General features: G+C 39.8%; 1 protein-coding gene across 1 annotated transcript; it reads left to right on the plus strand.

Moving 5' to 3' along the window:
- The first annotated feature begins 595 nt into the window (after positions 1–595).
- PGM2 (phosphoglucomutase 2) lies at positions 596–21,800 on the plus strand. The gene is made up of 14 exons (XM_086611840.1): positions 596–667; positions 5,400–5,567; positions 6,504–6,610; positions 6,972–7,056; positions 8,363–8,446; positions 10,106–10,299; positions 12,161–12,350; positions 13,038–13,135; positions 15,383–15,563; positions 15,680–15,773; positions 16,635–16,764; positions 19,908–20,097; positions 20,762–20,895; positions 21,671–21,800. Exons 1-14 carry the CDS (start codon positions 596–598, stop codon positions 21,771–21,773), a joined length of 1,830 nt encoding a protein of 609 aa, XP_086467966.1. The 3' UTR covers positions 21,774–21,800.
- The last annotated feature ends 286 nt before the right edge of the window (positions 21,801–22,086 follow it).

Here is a 22,086-nt window from a genome sequence, read left to right on the forward strand (position 1 = left end):
TTTGTATTGACGTTAAAAAGAAATGCAAGCAGCCTTACTGCAATGCTTACAGAAAGTTACACTTTTTAAAAAAGCGTGAGTTTTCTTCCGTCGGTCACACTGAGGAGGAGGCAGCAGCTCGGGTGAGTGCAAAGAAGCTGCGCTTTTTATCGCATCTCTGCCGATAATATTCGGAAATGCGCTCCTCCTCCTCCTCCTCTTCCCCCTGCGCGGAGCACGGCGCTGCCGGGGCGAGGGGCGCCGCGCCGCGCCCCGCCGCTCGCTGCGCGGTTCCATGTGCCCCGGGGGGGCACCACCAGGGCTGGGGAGAAGATGACATTGGGCCCCCGCGGTGAAAAGATAAAGCCATTCAAAACGCGCTTCTGCCCAAGACTCCCCAGCCCCGCAGGCGGGCCCCGCCTCCGGCGGCGGTGGGGCCGCCCCGACACGGCCCTGTCCCTGTCCCTGTCCCTGACCGCGGCCTGGGTCTGATCCCGGGCGGGCGGTCTGGAGGTGGGGCGGCGCGGCCCGGCGCGGCCCCGGCGGGCGGAGCGGAGCGGGCGCGCTCCGGAAGAGGGAAGGAGCGGGCGGTGGCGGTGGCGGCAGCGGAGGCGGGATGGCGGCGCGGGGCTCCGCCGGGGACGCCGCGCTGCGCCGCGCGGCCGAGCAGTGGTTGCTCTGGGATAAGGTGAGGGGCGGCGGGCGGCGGTCAGCGGGAGCTCTCCCGGTCCTCTCTCCCTCTCTGGTCACGCAGGGACCTGGGGCGGGGGGCGCGGGGCGAGCCGCGGCTTTCAAATCGCGCCAGCGCTTGGAGCGGTAAAGGCACGCGCTGGGTCCTTCCCGTTCGCTCTCAACGCCCTCCGACAAAGTGGGTGCTCCCCCCTCCTCCCTCCCTCCCTCCATCTCTCCATTCCTCCCTCCATCCATCCCGCTCGCAGGGCGCAGGTGGGGCCGCGGCTCCGGCCGTTGCTGCCGCCCCCCGGTGCCCTCTGCCCCGCTGCTCCGTCGCCGCGGCGCTGGTGTCACGTCAGAGCAGCCCGCTCTCCTTTAGAAACCCACCTAGTCGGTCCCTGAGCGTCGTCACTGGAGCTGGCTCTCGGCCAGTCAAAGCCAGCTTTGACTTTCCTTTCTAAAAGGGTCTGTGTTGTTCCTGGCCCCTTCCGGTGTAGGAGCAGTGGGTGGGCTCAAATTATTAGAGGCAAGAATACGTTGCTCTGTTGTCTGTCTCTCAGTGTTAAAAACCTCCAGGTACCTGCATGTTTTTGTTTACTAAAATTGTTTCCAAAATACGCGGGCTTTCTTCAAAACCACTAGGAAAAGCAGAATCCATCCTGCTTCCTGATAGTGTTGCCCAGTGCTCAGTGACCCTCATTGTTAGTAAAATAACTCCTGAATCTTCAAAATTGTCTGTTTCCATATCCTTTCTCCCCTTTTCTGCTTAGGAACACTTTAGCATGCATTTTTTCCTTTCCTGTTAAAGTGCTTGAACATCTTATGACTTTGTGTCTTCGGTTTAGGTCTTGGCAGCACTACACGCAGAAGTAAAATCTTCTGTGTGTTTCTATATTCTACATGTTTAAAGACCTGTCTTGCCATTGTGGTGTTCTGGAAATGCTTATGTAGTTGCTTGCTGCTGCAATTCCCACTGAGACGCAGGCCCTTATCCGGTATATGTGATTTGCAGGCTTTTTTTGTCCCTGTACATGAAATTTGCTCATTTAGCTGAATTGGGACACACTGACCATTGCAGCCCTTTGATCACTCTAGTGACTGCCCTGGGTTCAGCATCGTACAGCACTCTAGTTCTGTGCAACCTACATATATTTTTTTTTTAAGGAATCTTGTACTTATTTTAAGATTGTCAAAGAAAACAGAATAATTCTTTTCTTTTAGTATTATTTCCTGCTTCTAAACTACATCATTAGAAGTATCTCAAGTTTGTTTTGATTCTTCGTTTAAGATCATTCGACTAGCTAACTCATCAGTTAGCCAGTTCTGGTTTTATTAATGATAATGCAGTGCCAAACCAGCCCTTCTTTCAGAAATACTAGCGTATCACATCAAACGGCAGTAAGCTTTTGTATCTTATTTTTTTCCCAGTTTAATTGATTTTGAGAAAACAGTCTGGTTTTAAAGGGCCTCTTATTTCCATAACTTCCTTGAATAGCGTTAGTTATATTTCTGTCTTCTGTGTAATTGTTTCATTTTCAACTGGTTATTCCGATTATTTTGTGAAACCCTCTGTGAACCTAATGCAGCATCCCTTATAGCATTTTTACTTTTGAAAGGTTAGCTCTTTGTTACCAATTGCGTCTGTGACTCAGTAATAATTGACCAGCGTGCAATACCTATTGCTGATTGCTCAAAAATGATGAGGTATTTTCATTTCTCAGGGATTTCTTACATGTTTGTATTGAGTAACAGGATAATCTGATATAACCCTTCTCCATTTACAGTGATATGGAAAAAAAAAGGTCCTTTTTGACGTGTAGAGATAGGTTAATATTTAATGATGATAAGCTGCACGTTTCTTACAAAATAGTAGTTCACAAGAGCAAGCCCTTACGGCTGAAGACAGTCCTGCTGACTTAATAGGAAGTTTTTACCTAGATGACAATTACTGAGCTTGTTACCAGGCTGTTTTCGTCACTGTATTCATTACAGTAGTATCATGCTTTTCATTCTTTCTATTATCAATCATAAAATTGTGGATAGGAGGTAGCATCTGGTTTTGTTAAAATAAAGCCTGTTAGTAGCTGTCCCTCTACTCTAAAACCTCGTGGGGACCCTTGCACTGATGAAACCTCTTTGAGGCCTTCCTATAGTGTGGATTAAAGTAAATAATTCGAGCATTACCAGGTGATGTTTAAGCAAACTGCTGGATATTAAGTCTATATTAAATCACTTGCCATTGCATTCACAGAAATCAGTTTTCTTGTACTCACATCGAGTTTTATTTGAGAGTACAAAAAGTGTAACCTGAGGGAATCAACAAGGAGAGAAAAAAAGCATCACTTCATCCTTCAGATACAATTGGGTCCTTCTTTAGTAGAGATGCTGTGAGGGTTTGGTTTTGGCTTTTTCTTCTGCTTAAAAAAAGTTTAGTTCATTTCCCGTAACTGTATGCAATGACATCATGAGATTCCTAAAATTGAAACAAAATGGAACAGTCATCTGTACAGTAAAAAAGCCCCACAAAAATGCAGATTCTTACGAGAACATAGCTGTAAACAATTATCACAGTAATTCTGGAAAAATCCTTCTGCTGAATTTAACAGACTTGGGCCTGGCTTTTACCATTACTTTTGAGGTGGAGGCAGAGGGGAACAACCCAGACAACTAAATTCACACAATCAAGTCTTATCTAGCAAATTATGTGGACTGAAACTCCAAGACTCGGGCGGCTACCTGAATAAGTACAATCATTTAACCAGACCTGAAAAGCTGGAGAATCCGTGTAGTTTCACAGTAGATACCAAACCTGGGAAATTTCTCTAACAACAATAACAAACAAAGATCTCCTGGTTGTGAGAGCTACGGTATGATCCTAGTGTCGAGTTGCCCTTCTGTATTGGCATTGGAGCTTCTAGTCTGTCCATTATCTATACAAACGTGTGAGCACCTACCCAGAGAGATGCCTGTTTAGATGGTAAGAGACAACTCCTGTGTGCAAAGCTCATGCAGGGGAAAAAGAGGTGAGTAGGCACTACACAGAGCCTGAACTGAAAGGTGCCATTCAGGATGTACCTATAAGACGTAGGCCTGATACTGCAGCAAAAAGTTCAGCTTTTAAACAGGCTAAACTCAGAGTAGTTATGCTGACCTATATTATTCATTAATAATATAGAATTATGTTTATTCTTATAATTACAGGACATAATTACTCTATAATAATACAGAATTATATGAATTCTCCTACAAGGAAGTGTTGGTTACAACATTCTTGGACTGGTAAACCAGTAATTCTTAAACTGGAACTTAGTAATTCTGGGGTACCTAATTGCTTTTGCACCCAGGAAACCTGATTTTTTTTTCTTATTTAGCTTATTCAGCGCTATATAGTTTGCTCATTAGCACCAAAGGCTCCCTAGCTTTTTGAGTATTAATTTAAACTGTGGTGTTTGTCCTGCAGCAGCAGGTGCACAGGTCAATGATTACAGCATCCAGACCCTGGTCTCAATTTGGCGTGGAGAATGCTTACACCTTTGTATGCAAACTCATCCATGTGCCTGCTACTGCGCATGTTCTGCAGCTTTTTCTGGAGCTGCAGAAAATTCATATTTTTTTTGTCTAGGGTGAAAGGCCTTCCCTTGCTGTAAGCGTACCTAGGTCATCCAAGAAATAGTGAAGTCTGTCACTTTTAGGAGGTAATTTGGTTGACTGGTAATCAAAGCTTGTGTCCATTTGGAAATTAAAATCTTTGTACTGCAGCGTAAAGTGTGTGTAATCATGCAGTGAGTAACCTGCGGAGGCTGCCGCCTCTCCACATAACCCTGTTGCCTAGTAGCTGGAGTGTGCCATCTGTCCCTTTGGCTCATCAGTCTTCAATAAATCAAATACTAAACTTCACAAATCCCGTGTTATGGAGATTGAGCTGTTGGGGCATACAGGACTTTACTAATTCCTACGTTTGGAAACAAAGTGAGTTGATCACAATAAAGAGTCCACACAAGCAATATACCAAGAAAAGCAGCGAGACTTAGAAACTCCTCTCTGCTCACAAGCAGTCTGATGCGGCCTCTCCGTCACCACTCTGCACAGTCGTTTTATTTAGGATTCAGCTGTAGTTGCTAAGCTTTCATCCTGAGGGTTGTGCTTAGTTTTACAAGTGTTACCTGCAAATATATTGCAGATTGTCATCTTTATCTTCTGACCAATCTGTTTAGTTTTTCTGCTGCCTCTGGCATTAGCCAGTCTTCGGACAAGGTTATGATTTTATTTTTTTTAAGCTCTACTTACAGCACTGTGGAAGTAACAAATATGTCTTAACATCAGCTTAACTTACTTTCTCGTATGTTTAGAGTAGTTTTTGTGTTGTGATGACAAAAATTCTCTGAACCATAAAGGTGCTTTTTTTGTTTGTTTTTGTTTTGTTTTTAAAACCAGAAAATATTAAAATAAATAGACATCTTGGAAATCTTTTTACTTCCCAAAATGAGATATATACAATGCTGTCAAGGCAGCATGTTCGCTTAAGGAGATAAATCTAAAATAAGTAGTAATACTTGAGATTGTACTGACTTAAAATTAGAAAGATGTAGCAGGACTTCCAGTGTTCTTGCAGTGGTGTGTGATGTTGAGATACTGAGATAACCCAGTACAGAGAGTGGGAAAGAAAGTCAGTTCTGTTAAGAAGCTTAAGGGTATTACAAACAAAAAACCAAAACCTTTTCTAGAATATCTGAATCTTGTATCTACAGAATCCTAAAACTTCTGCGATAGTGAAGCAGCTGCTTGCTGAAGAGAATGCCGGAGAACTGCAGAAATACTTTGGCTCACGGATGGAGTTTGGCACAGCAGGGCTCAGAGCTGCCATGGGACCAGGGATTTCCCACATGAACGACCTGACTATTATCCAGACAACTCAGGTACTGCGATCAGCACTGTAGCTCACTTAACTGGTTGTGCATATGAACGGAAGAGCCTCATTTATGACAAGCAAATGGGTGTTCTATGGAAGCACAAATTTTTGATTATTCCTCCATTTTTCTAAAGTAATTTAAATGATAATTATTAGCTGAGTGCTGGTCTCTGAAAGTGAGCAGAGAGAAGCTATTAAGCCATTAAGATAAGTTATTTTCCGTATTTTGTTTGCAACTGAGTTTATACACAGTTACAGTTATGCTCAAGTGGGTCAGTTAGTCCTGATGTAACAACTGAAAAATACCCCAAAGGTAGCCAGCACTTGGCTAAGCTTTGTGTGTGTTGGATGTAAATTTGCATAAGTGCAGTGGATGCTTGGTTTCTTTAATACTTTTTTTCTTTTTGGGGTGTTGAGTCCAAAGTAGCCTTTTTAAATAGCAGGTTGCTGCATATACACATATAGGTCCTGAAGTAGATCTACTTGGGGAGAGCTTAAAAGAACCCCAAAAACTTAAATTACTGCAACCTGCAGTGGTGGTGTACCATGTCCTAAACAGGTGTCGTTTTTAAGGATGAGATTCAGTTAAAAAACTGAGAGATCTTAGTTAAAAAACTGAAATATTGGTCAGTTGTTCTCTTCCTCATCTGAGACCTAACACAGCTAAATCATTTCTCAAAATCTGCAATTCAGACTAGTCGTGTTAACAGTTTCTTTCTGAGTTTTGGAAAAGTACTTAAATGCTGTCCAGCTTCACTCTATTCATTTGAAGGTTTGTGGTATTTCTTGGTATTTATTTGTCCTAGGCAAACTGAATCCAAATCTAGTTCAGTGAGATGTTATGTGCGTCCACCTTTCTAAGACGTCAGTGTCTTAGCAAGCAACTTAATGCAATGATAAATTAAATATTGAGTTAATGAGGTGGATTTGTTGTTGTCTTCAGGGATTTTGCAGATACCTTGAGAAGAATTTCAGTGACCTGAAAAAGAGAGGCGTTGTCATTGGTTTTGATGCTCGTGCCCATCTTTCCAGTGGAGGTAGTAGCAAAAGGTACTTTTTAGGTTTTTAGGTATTTTGTAGACATGTTATGTGATCCATTGTGGTTTTATATTTACTTCAGCAGTATTTTCTCTTTCTGTAGAGTGAATTAAAGTGAGAGATTTATAGTATTTTTATGTTCTGTTAATGCCAAAGCAGTTCTTAGAGTTATGCTTTGTCTGTTGGGAATAGTGACAGAACGCTTTTTAAATTGGGTCTGGATAATAATTTGGCATTCATTTAGGTGTGGTTTTGGTTGTTTGTTTTTTTTTTTTTTTTTTTTGAAATTGGAGGGGGGGGAAGCTGTGAATGCTAGGAAATTAATTGGTGAGAAAATGAATATATGTCCTAGGCATCTTTTCTTCCTGTTTAGGTTTGCAAGACTTGCTGCTAATACTTTCGTCAGTCAAGGAATTCCAGTTTATCTGTTCTCTGATATTACACCAACTCCTTTTGTGGTAGGTTTCTCTATTATATCTTTTTATATACACACAAATTCTGTCAGCTATCTTGCATTACTTACGTTAGGGAAAACTAGACAAACCACTTTAAACTTTTTAAGCTCTATTATGCTTAAAAAGTTTAGTCTTATGCTTATTTAGCAAAGTTTAGTTTACAACATCCACAAGCAAGAGAAGGAAGAAGCTTAGTGGAATACCAGTGACAGTGGGATGTGTTCCTATTCATTCCTGCTTTCAGGCAGATTTCTTGTAGAAGACATCTCATTGTTTCTAGATTGCTGTGGAGTCTGAAGTCTGAAACGTACACACACATTTAGTGTTGTGATTTTTTTTTTTTTCTGGTTGGTTGGCTTGCTTGGTTTCTTTAATTTTTTTTTTTTTTCTTTTTGGAGTGTTGAATCCAAAGTAGCCTTTTTAAATAGCAGGTTGCTGGAGTGCAGCGCTGTTATGCTGGGAGGGCTGTTGAATGTGTTTGCATTTTCACTGTCAGATCACTAGGTGACAGTCCTCCACAGCAATAACGAAAAACATTCCCTTTGCGCTATAAGCAACAGTTTCTCCCAGTATCAGTTGCTCCAGTGAGTGCTGCAAACATGACAGAGGGATAAAGACTTTGTATGTCGTTCCTGTATTGATAAAACTTTTGGTTGAGTTAGGGTCAAATTCTTCATAGTGCAGCTCAAAGCAGTGTTGCAAGAACTGCAGTTGATTGCATCCGCTATTAAATAAAGAGCCAGGAGTAAACTGGAACTGGACCTGTGGTCACAAATAATGCTTTATTTTTAATTCACTCCATCTGTTTTGGACTAATTAGTAAGAGCTCTGTCCAAAACAATTCTCTTCTGAACCACGATGGAGTAGTTGCTCCACAGGCTGCTCTCAAAAGATAGTATGGATGAGACTGCTCCAGCTGTAATTCTCTACTCTATGCAGACTTCTGTCATTGCCCCAACAGACTTTGCATCCTTAAAGACCTAAAGTATCTCAAGTCATTCTACAGTAGGCAACACATGCATTTGGTTTCCTTCTATAAAACCGCTACTCTGGAGATCCACAAAGCATCTGAAACAACACTAAGATTATATAAATGGGAAAACGGACAAGAAAAAGCAAGAGCTAAAGTTGTGCCTCGTGGGGTCTAGCAGAGCAGGTACTACTTAGGTACTGCTTTAGAGAGTCAGTCTGTAGGAATCACATCCTGGCTTTCTTTTCCTTCATCAGTATGGAATTATTGCAGTGCATGAGAATAAATAATATATAATATTTTGCACATTCCATTTCAGATAACTTTCTCTTGTTACAGCCATACACAGTAACTCATTTGAAGCTTTGTGCTGGAATTATGGTTACAGCTTCCCATAATCCAAAACAAGATAATGGTTACAAGGTATTCCTATATGATCTATTTTCTGGCTTTTTTCAAACTTTTTTTTTCCATGTGGAGACACTAATACTGTTCTGTATAGTTCCTATCATGGTATAGACCAAATTAATTGATAGTTTGATCTCTTCTAGTTGTATGTATTTAAAGCTAGTAGCATGTTACACTAATAAGATAATTAAAATCTTAGCTCTAAAAAGCAAGAAGATAAGTAATACCATTGCATGCTTTAGAACACTTGAAAATATTAACTGACCTCTTTTCAAGAGCATTAATTATTTCTCCAATTCATGATTAAAAAAGATCTCTTTAGTTTTACAAACCCAGAGAATTAAAAATATGTGAAACCTAATGAGTTGCTTGTACAAAACACTTTGAATAAATTCCATTAATTTCTTGTAGAATATTTTTCTTTTGCTAAATGACACGATTATCAGTGTGACTTTTTTCTGTGACAGAAATCTGGTTTCCACTGAAAAAAAAAAACATGGCTGAGCTTCCTGTCTGCCAGCCGGACTAGTCATGTACAGACCATTTCCAAAATACAAAAATGGAAGTTGGGAGATCATAGAATCATAGAATCATAGAATGGTTAGGGCTGGAAGGGACCTTCAAAGGTCATCTAGTCCAACCCCCCTGCAAGGAACAGGGATATCTCCAACTAGATCAGGTTGCTCAGGGCCTTGTCCAACCTGGCCTTGAACGTCTCCAGGGATGGAGCATCCACCACCTCTCTGGGCAACCTGTTCCAGTGTTCTACCACTCTCATGGTAAAAAATTTTTTCCTAATATCCAAATAGATATTATCCTAATATCGAAATAGATAATATCCTAGATCTTTTTTTGTCTTCTTAATAGAAAAATAAGGCATTAGCAGGGATGATTTCTTGCTGTCTCTCCCTCCAGAACTACATGTCTGTTTAAAATTGCTTTTTTTAATATTTCATGTATTGATCTTGATAGCTTGTTCGGATGTTTTATCAATTACTTTTTAAGTCAACTTCATTTTTTCTGAATGTTTTGATATTTGGGCTACATATGTGCATGGTCCAGACGTTGTAAGGTATCTTTCCTTAAACTTGTGGTCTGTAAACCATGAATAGAAGGAAGTGTGCAAACAACTGTCACATAGTAAGTACACTTCTTCCTGGGTATGTAAGCAATCAACAAAAAGGAGAAGACTACAAATAATGAACATTTTGAAACTTAGTTGAATTTGTGCTTGCTGTTGTGGCAATGCTGCTGCTGTAAGCAGTGGTAAATGTGTTTCACTTTTGCACACTTTTTTTCCGCTTCAGAATTCTTCTATATATAATGATTATACCTAAAAATCTGAAAGAAAGTGTGTGAAATAGCATTGGCAAGTTATCAAGGCTGGCAGACAGGCTGATACTTGAATCTTCTCAATAAATGAGCTGGGTCTTGTTTTGTGTTTCATTATGGATTTTGATATCTTCTGATAAAATTAAACAGTTTTTCCTTTAGAACAAAAATGGAATGTGAGAGGAAACACTGAGAATATGATCAGTGGAATACTCTGGGTATACTTAAGCCTAATTTGTTGTAATGCTCTGCTGAATCTAGTGTACCTTAGCCAACCAAAAAATAACAAAGCTATGCTACATATTAATGACCAAATACGCACTTACCCTCTTTATTATTTAGGTTTACTGGGAAAATGGTGCTCAGATCATTTCCCCTCATGACAAAGGAATTTCTCAGGCGATTGAGGAGAACCAAGAGCCGTGGCCTCAGGCTTGGGATGACAAACTGATTGACAGCAGCCTGCTACTTCATGATCCATATGCCACGGTCAATAAGGAGTATTTCAAAGACATACAGAAACAGTGCTTTCACAGGTAACTGATTTTACCTCTGTTAAGAATGTGGGATTTTTCATCTGGTACGTCAGCAGGGCAGCTTAAATTGATGGAAGTCAGCACGGCCATGATCCTGCTATGATCCAGTTCTGTCTGTGCCTTCTTGTCATCTTTTGCAGTAGCACTGGCAGCTGCGTGGTGACGTAGTAAGCCAGTTCATAAAGCTGATCTGGCAGAAGTCTAACCCAGAAAAGTGAGCAATTAGGTTCTGATTATGTGATCTTCCTGTATTCACATGATCATACATCAGCAGAATGCCACAGCAAGGCTGGGGCTGTCTTATGCAGCTGAGGGTGAACTGCACTGATGGTCCAACAGCCTTAAAATGAGCTTCTAAGAGAGAAGGTGAATTAGGCTATTAAGCCAGTTCTGGAAGAAGGAGGTCTTGCTCTGTCATTCTAGCCTTGCGTGTGCTCCTGATGGCTTTGGGTGCCTTGCACAAGCCTATTCTTATCACTTGCTCAGCAAAACTTAACAAAGTCAAGTGGATGTTTCTCTTTGTGCTTAACAAGTAGAATCGGTTTATGGATTAGATGAGCAGCATCATGTTAGAACTGCTTATTTACATCAAAATTTCAACCATCAGTAACAATGTTCTTACTCTTGCTAAAGATGAAGTCTGAATTACTAGAAAGTTGGGGCTATGTGAGAAATTGTGCTGCTTTTTCAGCATGTCTCCATAGGAGTTTGCATGCCTTTAGGTATATTCTACACTTTCAGTTATGTATCTCATAAAAATGAGCGTGCTCAAATGAGGTGTGCTGATTTCGGTTCACTGTGTTCACAGTCTTTGGAGTCTGGTTTAAATGCCAGAGTTGGGGATTAAGAGTCTCACTAGTCAGTTGTATTTGTTTTCCACTTGCCTCCTTTGGGATGCAGAGAGTGTACTATCTTTCTTGGATTGAGAGCAGCCCTTAGAAGGACTTGGGAGTCTTGGTTGATGAGAAGCTCAACATGAGCCTGCAACATGTGCTTGCAGCCCAGAAAGCAGAAAGCCAACCGTATTGTGGGCTGCATAAAAGAAGCATGGTCAGCAGGTTGAGGGAGGTGATTCTGCCCCTCTACTCTGATCTCGTGAGACTCCACCTGGAGTGCTGCGTTCAGCTCTGGGGCCTCCAACACAAGAAGGACATGGAGCTGTTGGAACGAGTCCAGAGGAGGGCCACAAAGATGATACAAGGGCTGGAGCACCTCTCCTGTGGAGACAGGCTGAGAGAGTTGGGGCTGTTCAGTCTGGAGAAGAGAAGGCTCCAGGGAGACCTTCTAGCAATCTTCTAGTACCTGAAGAGGGCCTGCAAGAAAGCCGGAGAGGGACTTTTTGCAAGGGCGTGTAGGGATAGGACAAGGGGCAACGGCTTTAAACTGAAAGAGGATAGATTTAGATTAGACCTAAGGAAAAGATTCTTCACTCTGAGGGTGGTGAGGCACTGGAACAGGTTGCCCAGAGAAGTTGTGGCTGTCCCATCCCTGGAAGTGTTCAAGGCCAGGTTGGATGGGGCTTTGAGCAACCTGATCAAGTGGAAGGTATCCCTGCCCCTGGCAGGTGAGTTGGAGCTGGATGATCTTCAAGGGCCCTTCCAACCCAAACCATTCTATGATTCTATGGTTCTTATTCCAGTGATTTGCACATAGCAGGACATCAGATATCAAAAGTGACTCATATTGCTGAAAAATGTGGCTAACCCAATTTTCAAGCCATTACCTTTAAAATCTGACCTCCTTTAATTTGTAATTTTAACAGTGATACAGAATACTGAGACATATCTTTGTCCAAACATAGTCAATTTTATGCAGGATATTCTTCCATATCCAAGTTTACTGTTAATCTGTTTTATTTCAGGAATATAAACAAGGAAACAAACCTGAAATTTGTTCATACTTCTGTGCATGGTGTAGGTCATAAATTTGTGCAGTTGGCCTTCAAGGCATTTGACCTTAGCCCTCCTTTTGCTGTTCCGGAGCAGAAAGATCCTGATCCAGAATTTCCCACAGTGAAGTATCCAAATCCTGAAGAAGGCAAAGGTGTTCTGGTAAATAGATTTTTTTGTTGTTTTAATAGTTGCACTGTCTTTCAAACAGTGTTTCCTTTCTGCCAATAGGCATGGCTATAAATATTGGCTGAAGGTCTATTTTGTTTCTGTTTTCATAGCCTACATTTACTGAAGAGTTAGGTAGTGTCCTTTCATTGAAATTTATAACTCTTTTTGAACCAGTCAGGTAATAATTAGCTGTAACTTTAAACTACTGTGTTCTGCGCTCTAGCAGAATGGGCAGCACATAAAGTTATATAGTTCCTTTTAAAAAATAAAATAATAATTAAAAAATCTTCACAGTTGGTTTTGGAATATTTCTGTCATTTACATCTGAAATACAAGGACTAAACTGTTCTGATACCAGGAGAGGGGCAGGGGAAGTGCTGACAGGTGGTTAGAATTTGTGCTACAAGTATTTCTGCGGCGCTGTGTTTTTGAAGGATCCTATTGAATCTAAGTAGTGTTTGACTCTGGCTGCAGAGTGGAACAATGTAGGTAAAGTTAAATGTCTTGACTGAGCTCTACTGCTGCCAGGATTGAAATTTATTTTTTTATAGAGACACATCATGATTTTGGGTGTTTGAGATTTAAATAATTTTCTCAATTTATTTAAACCTATAAAGAAAACAAAAATACTATTTGGGAGTATTAACACTCATCTGGTCTTGCTTACCACTTTTCCAGACGTTGTCTTTTGCTCTGGCTGAAAAAGATGGGGCAAAAATAATTTTAGCAAATGATCCTGATGCTGATCGACTCGCAGTGGCAGAGAAACAAGAGAGGTATGGTAACAAAGAAATGCAAAACATGTACATCTTTTACTTAAAGGCTAAGCTCGTTTGGGGATGCTTGCTGCCTGTGTTACAGAGGAAGACAAAATAGTCACAGTAGTCATTTTTGAGCTGAAAACACATAGAAATATTCTTTAATATGAGTTCCTTCTGTCTTAAATACTGTTAGGCCAGACGTCTTATTAACCATTAGATGATTTGGGCCTCTCTCGCTCAGTTCCCCACTTCGATGCATAGTGTTACATACCTGCATTTCACCTTAAGCTTTGTCAGTGTTTGGTACTTTTCAGTATAGTTGTTTGTACTCTCTCCTTTAAGGACCGGCTATACATGCATGAGTTATCTATGTATATCCTGTCAAAGAACGGGATCACAAAAGGTAAACTTGCTCAAACAGGGGCTTCTCATAAATTTTTTGTATGTATGTATGGAATGTGTAACCTATAGTTCTGACCCAATATTGCCATCCCCTTATTTCATGCCCTCTGATATCCTGTACTTCTACAGTTGTTTGCACTTCTGTATTGTGGTTATAGTTGATGAATGAAAATAAGCTGAAGTACTGCACTTGGCATCATATCTGCAAATAGTGGTGTTTCTCTTTTATCTGCCTTGATAAAGCAGAAACTAATCTGAGCAGTTAGAAACGATAAATCTTTAATAAAAGTAAACTTCCAGGTTTTCAGCTTAGAGAGGAGCAGAACAAAAATCCGCTGCTGAGCCAGGAGCAGAAATAGTATAAATTAATTCCCTGTGCATGAGAGCCAGAAGAGGGATATAAAATCATGGCAACAGTCTTTGGTACCCAGGGGATGAGATGGGTACCTGGTAGATGTCCTCAGTGATTGTAGATGCTGCAGATATTTGAACCTTTGTCAGTTATGCAGATTCCAAAAACCCGGTAAAAGAAGACAGTGCAAATGTCCATTTTGCTCACCAGGTAATCCCTTTTGGTCTTGTAGCAACTTCAAAGGTGGCAGTGTTTTCTTTGGGATTTTGGGGCTTTTTTTTTTAACTCATTAGCCTCACAGCGTGAACTAAGGAGACTTCTCTGCCTTTAGAAGAAGAATGGGCTAATTGGCGCTCTCTGCTGTGTCTTGGGCAGTGTTAGCTGGAATATATTTTAATGTTTTTGGCCTGTGCCAGCCTCAGTTGGCAATTCAGCATTGAGGAAAAAGCATAAAAAGCTTCAATTGGTGTTAGATGTGATGGGTTAAAACAAGAATGCAAAATCACTCCTGTTTTTTGTCCAAAAGCTTATAGCTATCAGAGACTTGAAGAGGGGGTGTTAGTTTCATGTATTTACCACCATTGAGAGCACAGTGCTCTCGTTCTGCTGTGCCTTTGCTAATTGTTTAGCCAGTTCTAGTTGTCTCCTAACTTCCAGTCCTGCGTCCTCTCAGACTTCTGCTGTAGCTGTTCATACACTAATCAAGTATTACTATAGGCTTCCACAGTATCTGTACTTCTTCTTTGACAGAAACTCCTACTCGAGCGCACGCTCTCAGCGCTCTAACGCTAAGTTGTCGCTGTACATTGCTTTGTGCCTGTTGGCATCAATAAATGCAGGAGGCTGAGTCTGCTTCTCTTTCGCAACAGGTACTGTTTCTGTAGGTCTTGGTTTTTGTCAGTTTGGCAGTGTCTTTGTCCCCTTTTGTGACTGGGAAGTTTTGGGCGATTTTTACATCGGTCTTTCCCTTTTTCCTTCAGTTTTTCTTGTTCCAGCAACATGTCAATGTTAATCTTTTTTTAACCATTTGAGATTTTTTTTCCAATCTTCTCAATGACCAATTGATGTATTTGTGATTAAATAAAAAGTGTTTGTCACTGAGTCGAGTAAAAATAACTGATCACTTGAGAATTGTATTTTCGTGTCTCTGTGCTTGTCTTAATCACTGATTTTATGAATTGTCTGCTGAATGTTTTGTTTTACTTAAAATATGCTGGAAATACCACCATTTGATCTTTGGATAAACTCAAAAGCTGGTACGTATGATGGAATAAGAAGGTAACCACTTCAGAATTTTTTTTTTTTTTGAGGGCGGCACGGAATTTTTTCATTTTTGCATAATGAACACATGATATCTTGTTACTGTTACTTGGAATTCAGATGCAGTGGTTTATTTGCTAGTATTCATGTATGGAAGAACCAGTAGATTTTTTTTTTTTTTTTTTCTTTCCTCCAGTATTATCCTTTGAATTCAAATACTTTCTATTACTATTTTTTTTCCCCTCCAGTGGTGAATGGAAAGTGTTTTCTGGAAATGAGCTGGGAGCTCTTTTAGGCTGGTGGATCTTCACATGCTGGAAAAATCACAATAGGGATACTCGTGCCATTAAAGATGTCTACATGTTATCCAGTACTGTTTCTTCCAAAATCCTGAGAGCAATTGCACTAAAGGAAGGTTTTCACTTTGAGGTAAGCAACATGTTACACATTGTTCCATGTTCTTTTCTTTGCTTTCCTACACAGTGTTGTGTCTTGTAAAACACTGCTTTTATTCTTAATGCCTTTTTTTCTCATCACTGCTGTAGGAAACACTGACAGGTTTCAAGTGGATGGGCAACCGTGCCAAACAGCTCATGGACCAAGGAAAGGCTGTCCTTTTTGCATTTGAGGAGGCTATAGGTAGGAAACACAATATTATGTTCTGGTATCCTGTAAAATAGTGAAAGTGAGAGTACTGAAAAAAATGGCAATGTAAAGGTGTCTTCAACACAATGGGTGTTTTTCCAGTGAGTAATTAATAATCATCCATTTGGCTGATTGACAGTACTACTTTTAATCCTTTATATCTCTGCTTAGCACAGAGTATGATAATGTAAGCTAGCTGTATGTGTGTTCAGTAGCATGGCTACGTAGACTAGTAATTTGGCACAAGCTGTTTAAAAAAAAAAACAGACATGTTTTTCAGACTTCATGTTGAGTGTGTTTACGTGACAGTTTTAAGCTAAGTTTAGATGTGAATAAAATAAACTAAAAACTCCCCTAAATTACACTTCTAAACTGGAAAGCCATGAATAAAAGCTATGAAATAATGAGAAGGAAATTGTAAAGCTATAATGCTATTTCTTGGGTATCTCAGTACCTGAAAAACAGATAAAATGTCAATAATTTCACAGGTAATTATCAGTGTTACCATATGCTACCATGTAAGAGTAATCACATTTGAGACAAAGTGCTGTACTTGCATTATTCCTGCAGTGTGGCATTTGTCTCCCATGAGAGCTCCAAGAGCACTCGGGAGCATCTGGCACTGATATGATACAAATCTGTCTCTGTCTCAAAATTCCATTAAATACCTTGCTTATCAAATTTAACATTGATAGAAGATAAAATTTTTCCACTTTTGTTTTAACTCTAAAATGTCTGTACTATGATAATGTGCATCTCTCATTTAAAAGATGTTAGTTTGATTAACTCCCTCCCTCTATTTTATCTTATTTCTTCATAAAAATATATCAAATACATGTAATTTTCTCTGTTTAGGATATATGTGCTGTCCTGCTGTTCTGGACAAAGATGGGGTCAGTGCCGCTGTTATAACAGCAGAGATGGCTAGCTTTTTGGCAACCAGGAATTTGACTTTGTCTCAGCAGCTGAGAGCTGTATATGATGAGTGAGTTTGATTATAATTGTTGAATTTTAAGATTTTCTCAGTTCCACATACTGGAGTTAATAGGAACTCAATAGCAACCTATATGAAGAAATAAAAATTGGGTTATGGTACTATTAAAACAGTTCTGTGTTAATAGTAATCTTCTAGAAAGTGCTCCCGTCTCATGGGCATGAATATATTTATGACTTAGTTTTGTGTCATTTTAAGGTATTTTAAAAATAATTGTATTACCTTACTAATTCCCTATGAGTTAATGAGATTTTTGAGGTACTTTTGTTTGCTTATCTGAGAGGTTTTTCCCTTTTGGGAAGTTCTGCTCTTAGGTCCTTTTACAGAAGATTGGCCTGGTTTTTGGCCAGCAGTATTGCTGTGTTGTAGAAATCATAGTGCCTCTTGCTGCTTAAATGTGCCAGATGCACAAAAATGTTGATGGCAGAATGGGTCTAAGTAGCTCTGGCACGTTTATGCTATTCATAGAAACCAGCTTGCTTCTATCCTGCTTGCAGGGCTACTTGTGATTAAATTAATTGTAGTTGGCTCTAAAATTAGGCTTTTTGTTATATTATTCTGTCTTTTTTTGGTGGATAGTATAGTTGGTTGTTGGTTGTTCTTTCCCTTTCTACTCCTGAATCCTGAGATTTGAGCTGATTCTGCAGAAGTGCTGTAACTAGCCATAACTATTGGCTATATACAGCTGGGTGTCCCTCTGGGAGCTTTGAATATGAGGCACAGCTTTTCTTTTGTTCTTGTTTAATGTGTTCAAAGACCTACAGAAATCAATGGCAAAGATGGCTATTGGATTTGTGGGGCGTTCGGGTTGTTTGTTTTAAAGGAGTGAGCAACACAGGCTGGCTGATACTCTCCACCTCTTCATGTGTCATAGACAGTAGCAAAGTAGGGGTGAGACCTGCAAAGAGAAAACTGATGGAAAGCTCCAGCCTTGGTTCTGCTTGTTTTACCAATCCTCAGAGCTCTCATTTGTGTGCAGCACTAGCCATGCTTGTTTCATCCACTGTTTAAGGAGGAATCCAAGTGACAAAGACTTGCTAACCCACTGCATAAATAAATTGTGGGATTTATCAGCTATTGTACATGGCAGAAGTTTAGGTGGGTTCAAGAAACTAATATAAACGCATGGAAGAGGAATTCATACCTAGAGCTGCAAATATAGCATCTAACGTGAGAATTCCCTTAGTTACTAGCAGCTGGAAGTGTATATTCAAAGAGTTACCCTCTCTGGCTCTTGCCACCCAACCTCCCTTCAATACTCATTCAGTAAACACTTGCTTCAGGTTGCCCTCAGAATATTTAACTGAGTGGAAGTGAGCTGTGCCTCAGTGCCGCTGTGTACATAGCCACTGAAGAGGACTCTCAAAGTCAGAGCTTACTTAGCATAAAAGCAGTCCGTAGATGCACCTCAAAGTAAGATGTCACTGCACATAGTCACTCTTTGTGGAAAAGCAACAGATACAAATCATAGAATCATAGAATGGTTAGGGTTGGAAGGGACCTCAAAGATCATCTAGTTCCAACCCCCCTGCCATGGGCAGGGAAATCCTCTACTACACCAGGTTGCGCAAAGCCTCATCCAACCTGGCCTTGAACACCTCCAGGGATGGAGCATCCACAACTTCTCTGGGCGACCTGTTCCCGTGCCTCACCACCCTCAATGTAAAGAATTTCTTTCTTATATCTAACCTAAATCTCCCCTCTTTCAGTTTAAATCCATTGCCCCTTGTCCTATCACTACACGCCCTTGTAAAAAAGTCCCTCTCCAGCTTTCCTGTAGGCCCCCTTTAGGTACTGGAAAGCTTCTATAACATCACCCTGGAGCCTTCTCTTCTCCAGGCTGAACAGCCCCAACTCTCTCAGCCTGTCTTCATAGCAGAGGTGCTCCAGCCCTCTGATCAAATCTGCCTTATTAAATTGATGCTTGATGACTAGAACTGAAAGGGGCATTCTTTTTTTGTTTTGGGGGGTCGTTTTGTGTGTGTTTGATTTTTGTTTTAGTGGCTAGTACAGAGTTGCAGTTTTCTACTCCTTACTACTTTATTCTTCATCAGATTTGTCTTATGAGTTAATGTCGAAGCAGAAGAAACTGCGCTGTATTATGGAGGTATAGAAGGCGAATCTGTTCTCAAAGAAGTAAATGCAGGTCAGGAAAAGGACAGCCCTAACAGGCTCATCACGTCTTTCAGTTATAGGATAGGTTTTGTTAATTCCCTTGCTGGAGTCTCAAAAATGATTTAAGAACTATTGACCTCCAAGATGTCCATTTTGGTATAAACATGACCTTATTTAAGGAATCTTTCACATTTCTAGCAGTAACATTCTAGTACTAACAAAAGATTCTACCCTACAGATTTTCCCTGCCATCAAGGATACTCATCAAGTGTTGATCTTTAGTAAGAGCTCATTTAAACAACCCGTCCAGGCTTGTATGCTTTTCAACAACGTGCTCTTTTCAAAAGTCTTTTCAGTGTTAGCAGGTGATTTATCTTTGCAGATTCTGCATCATATTACCTGGCAGCAAACAGATGAGATAGAGACAATGTTCAGAATGGTTTGGTTTAGTAGAAGCACTTTAAATGGGAAAGCAGCTTCTGAAGTGTGATTGGAAAAAAGCAATCTGGAATTTGTTTTACTCAGAAAAGGTCAGCTGGAATCCAGTCAAAGAAGCTATTTAGATGTAGTCTGTTCTCTTCCTATGGTGGTTAGATTTCTTCAAGGCAATAATGACATCTTTTTTTCTTCTGGTTTAGCAGGAAACTTTCTAATTTTTAATCATTGAAAGGAAGTGTTCAAGGCCAGGTTGGATGAGGCTTTGGGCAACCTGGTGTGGTGGATGGTTTCCCTGCCCATGGCAGGGGGGTTGGAACTAGATGATCTTTGAGGTCCCTTCCAACCCTAACCATTCTATGATTCTATGAAAAGGTGTCTGCACAGAAGTTTCTTTGAAGTATGTAAAATAGGACAAATAAGCTGTTGAGGCCTTTTTAAAATTGTAAGGGAGTGAATTGATGCTACGGTTGGGTGACCGTGAGTATAGATTCTTGCTTTATAGAAGGTTGTGCAATGCGTATGGTGTACAACACTTAAGAACAACACTGCTTCTTCAATTCATTAATATTGTGTCTTCACAGATATGGCTTCCATATTACTAAAGCTTCATATTTCATCTGCCATGATCCTAAAGTTATTCAACAGCTTTTTGACAACCTTAGAAATTTTGATGGAAAAAACACATACCCAAAATCTTGTGGTAGATTTAAAGTTTCTGGAATAAGGGATCTAACTACTGGATATGACAGCAGCCAGCCAGATCAAAAGGCTGTAAGTATATTTTTTTAATTTTATCTAAATCATCTAATTATGTATATACACATATAAAAAAATCTATGGAGAAACACTGTAAACATTATGTTACATCTTGGATCTTAAAATAAGTTACATTGAGGATGATTGTTTTGCCTTGGTGGGAGGAAATGAAGGTTGGGGGAGGGGGGAAGGGTTGGGGTTTTGTTTGGTTTTGTGGTGTTTTTTCTCTCCAAGATGACAGTCTGTAAAGGGAGATGGGAGGATCTTGCTGTCTTGCTACAGCAATCTTGCATTATGTCTCTTTTAAGTGATTATTTCTCTTTTAGTGTAAATCAAACTGTCTACTGAGATGTGGCTTTGGGTTCTTTAGTTTTTCACAGTCCATGTTTCTTTTCCTCTTGGGAATTGCCATCACAGAGCAATTTCAGTTTGCAGTAAAAATATTGACTAGACTCAAAATGAGCTACCTAGCAGTAACGTAGTGCTACCAGATTCTAGGCTGAAGGTAAGGCTGTCATTTGCCTGTTGTGGTCTCAAGACCAGAATGGTGAAGAAAACAGAACAAAGCTTAATTTTAGCTGATCCTTTAGTTATATGACAGGAAGTCATGAGGTTTGTCCTGAATTCATTATATGTAGTCATTTTCCAAGCTTTTAAAAGATTATTCTTACTATTCTAGATACTTCCCACTAGTAAAAGTAGCCAGATGATAACGTTCACTTTTGCTAATGGAGGAGTGGCCACAATGAGAACCAGTGGGACGGAACCAAAGATCAAATACTATTCTGAACTTTGTGCACCTCCTGGAAACAGGTATGTTTCCTGTTTTTAATGCCGTGTAATAGGGGCTGTGTGGCTTTTTGATTTAGTTTTGGTGGGGAAGGGGCTCTCCATGATCAAATAATACTACTTCAGTCATTGTTTTAGTGAATGTATTTGCATAAACCTTCGATTCTGCAAAATTTGGTGACCCATTCTTATTGTCACTGAAATTCCTTTGAATATGGTTTCACATTCAGTAAAAACAATATCAAGAAAAACATTATGCCTTAAATGAAAGTAGATACATTCATTCTCTTTTTACATACATATTTGCTTTAAGCTTACATAACTATATATGAAGTGTTCTAATGTGTTTTAAATCCTTTTATGTTTAGTTACTATATCCTTGACTGATAGCCTTGGAAATAATACAGTCTTAAAGATAAGCAATTATTAACTTGTGTATTGAAAACAATGCTTTCTCACAGACGAAAATTAATCTGAAAATACTATTACAAGTATAAAAGTTACACTTCTAATCACATACATTTAGTAACAAAAGATCTTTGGAACAGAAACTGGCTGTTCTATTTTAGATTATATTGTGAATTTATGTTTCTCCATAGTCTTAAGTGCCTTTGTGCACATCAGCTGGAAGTGAACATCAGTGCATTACTGTAAGGAATCAAGTGTATGTACTTTTAGCATTAATAGAAAATGCTTGTCTAAATGCAAGAGACTTAAAAATTCCTCAGACTGAAAATGTGCTTTTTAGCTTCTCCACTGTGACACTTTTGTCTGTATTTGTGTGGATTTTGTTTCTCAGTGATGTTGAGCAGCTGAAGAAGGAACTAGATGAACTGGTCAACGCTCTTGAAAAACACTTCTTTCAACCGGAAAAAAATAATCTTCAACGAAAGACTGAGTAAAAGAGGAAAATTACTACCTTAATTGATTTTTGCAGCATTAGAAGTGTATTATTTAAGAAGTAAGGATTTTTAGGACCAAACATCTGAGAACTCAGACTAAAAAGAGTTCTGCGTTTCATAAGAGTTACTCTGGGTACTCCTGGTTCTATTATCTTATTTTGGAAGGAAAGTACCTTTAGCCTTAAAGGACCAAAACCCCCAATCAGTTGAACTGAAAGCTTTATGAACTAAAAGCTGACTGCAAATGTATTTCAATCAAAACTTGTTTTAATTAAATATTATAAGTAATACCCTGATTTCTGAAATGCAGCCT

Source organism: Tauraco erythrolophus, chromosome 5 (genome assembly GCF_009769465.1).
Source record: "Tauraco erythrolophus isolate bTauEry1 chromosome 5, bTauEry1.pri, whole genome shotgun sequence".
In the NCBI taxonomy this organism is placed as follows: Eukaryota; Metazoa; Chordata; class Aves; order Musophagiformes; family Musophagidae; genus Tauraco; species Tauraco erythrolophus.

What these genes read in the sequence shown, in the direction of transcription:
- PGM2 (XM_086611840.1), top strand. Translation starts at nt 596, where the DNA reads ATGGCGGCGCGGGGCTCCGCCGGGGACGCCGCGCTGCGCCGCGCGGCC. An exon ending in TTACACCAACTCCTTTTGTG is followed by an intron (nt 7,057 to 8,362) that starts GTAGGTTTCTCT and finishes CTCTTGTTACAG; the next exon opens with CCATACACAGTAACTCATTT. An exon ending in CTGAGAGCTGTATATGATGA is followed by an intron (nt 16,765 to 19,907) that starts GTGAGTTTGATT and finishes GTGTCTTCACAG; the next exon opens with ATATGGCTTCCATATTACTA.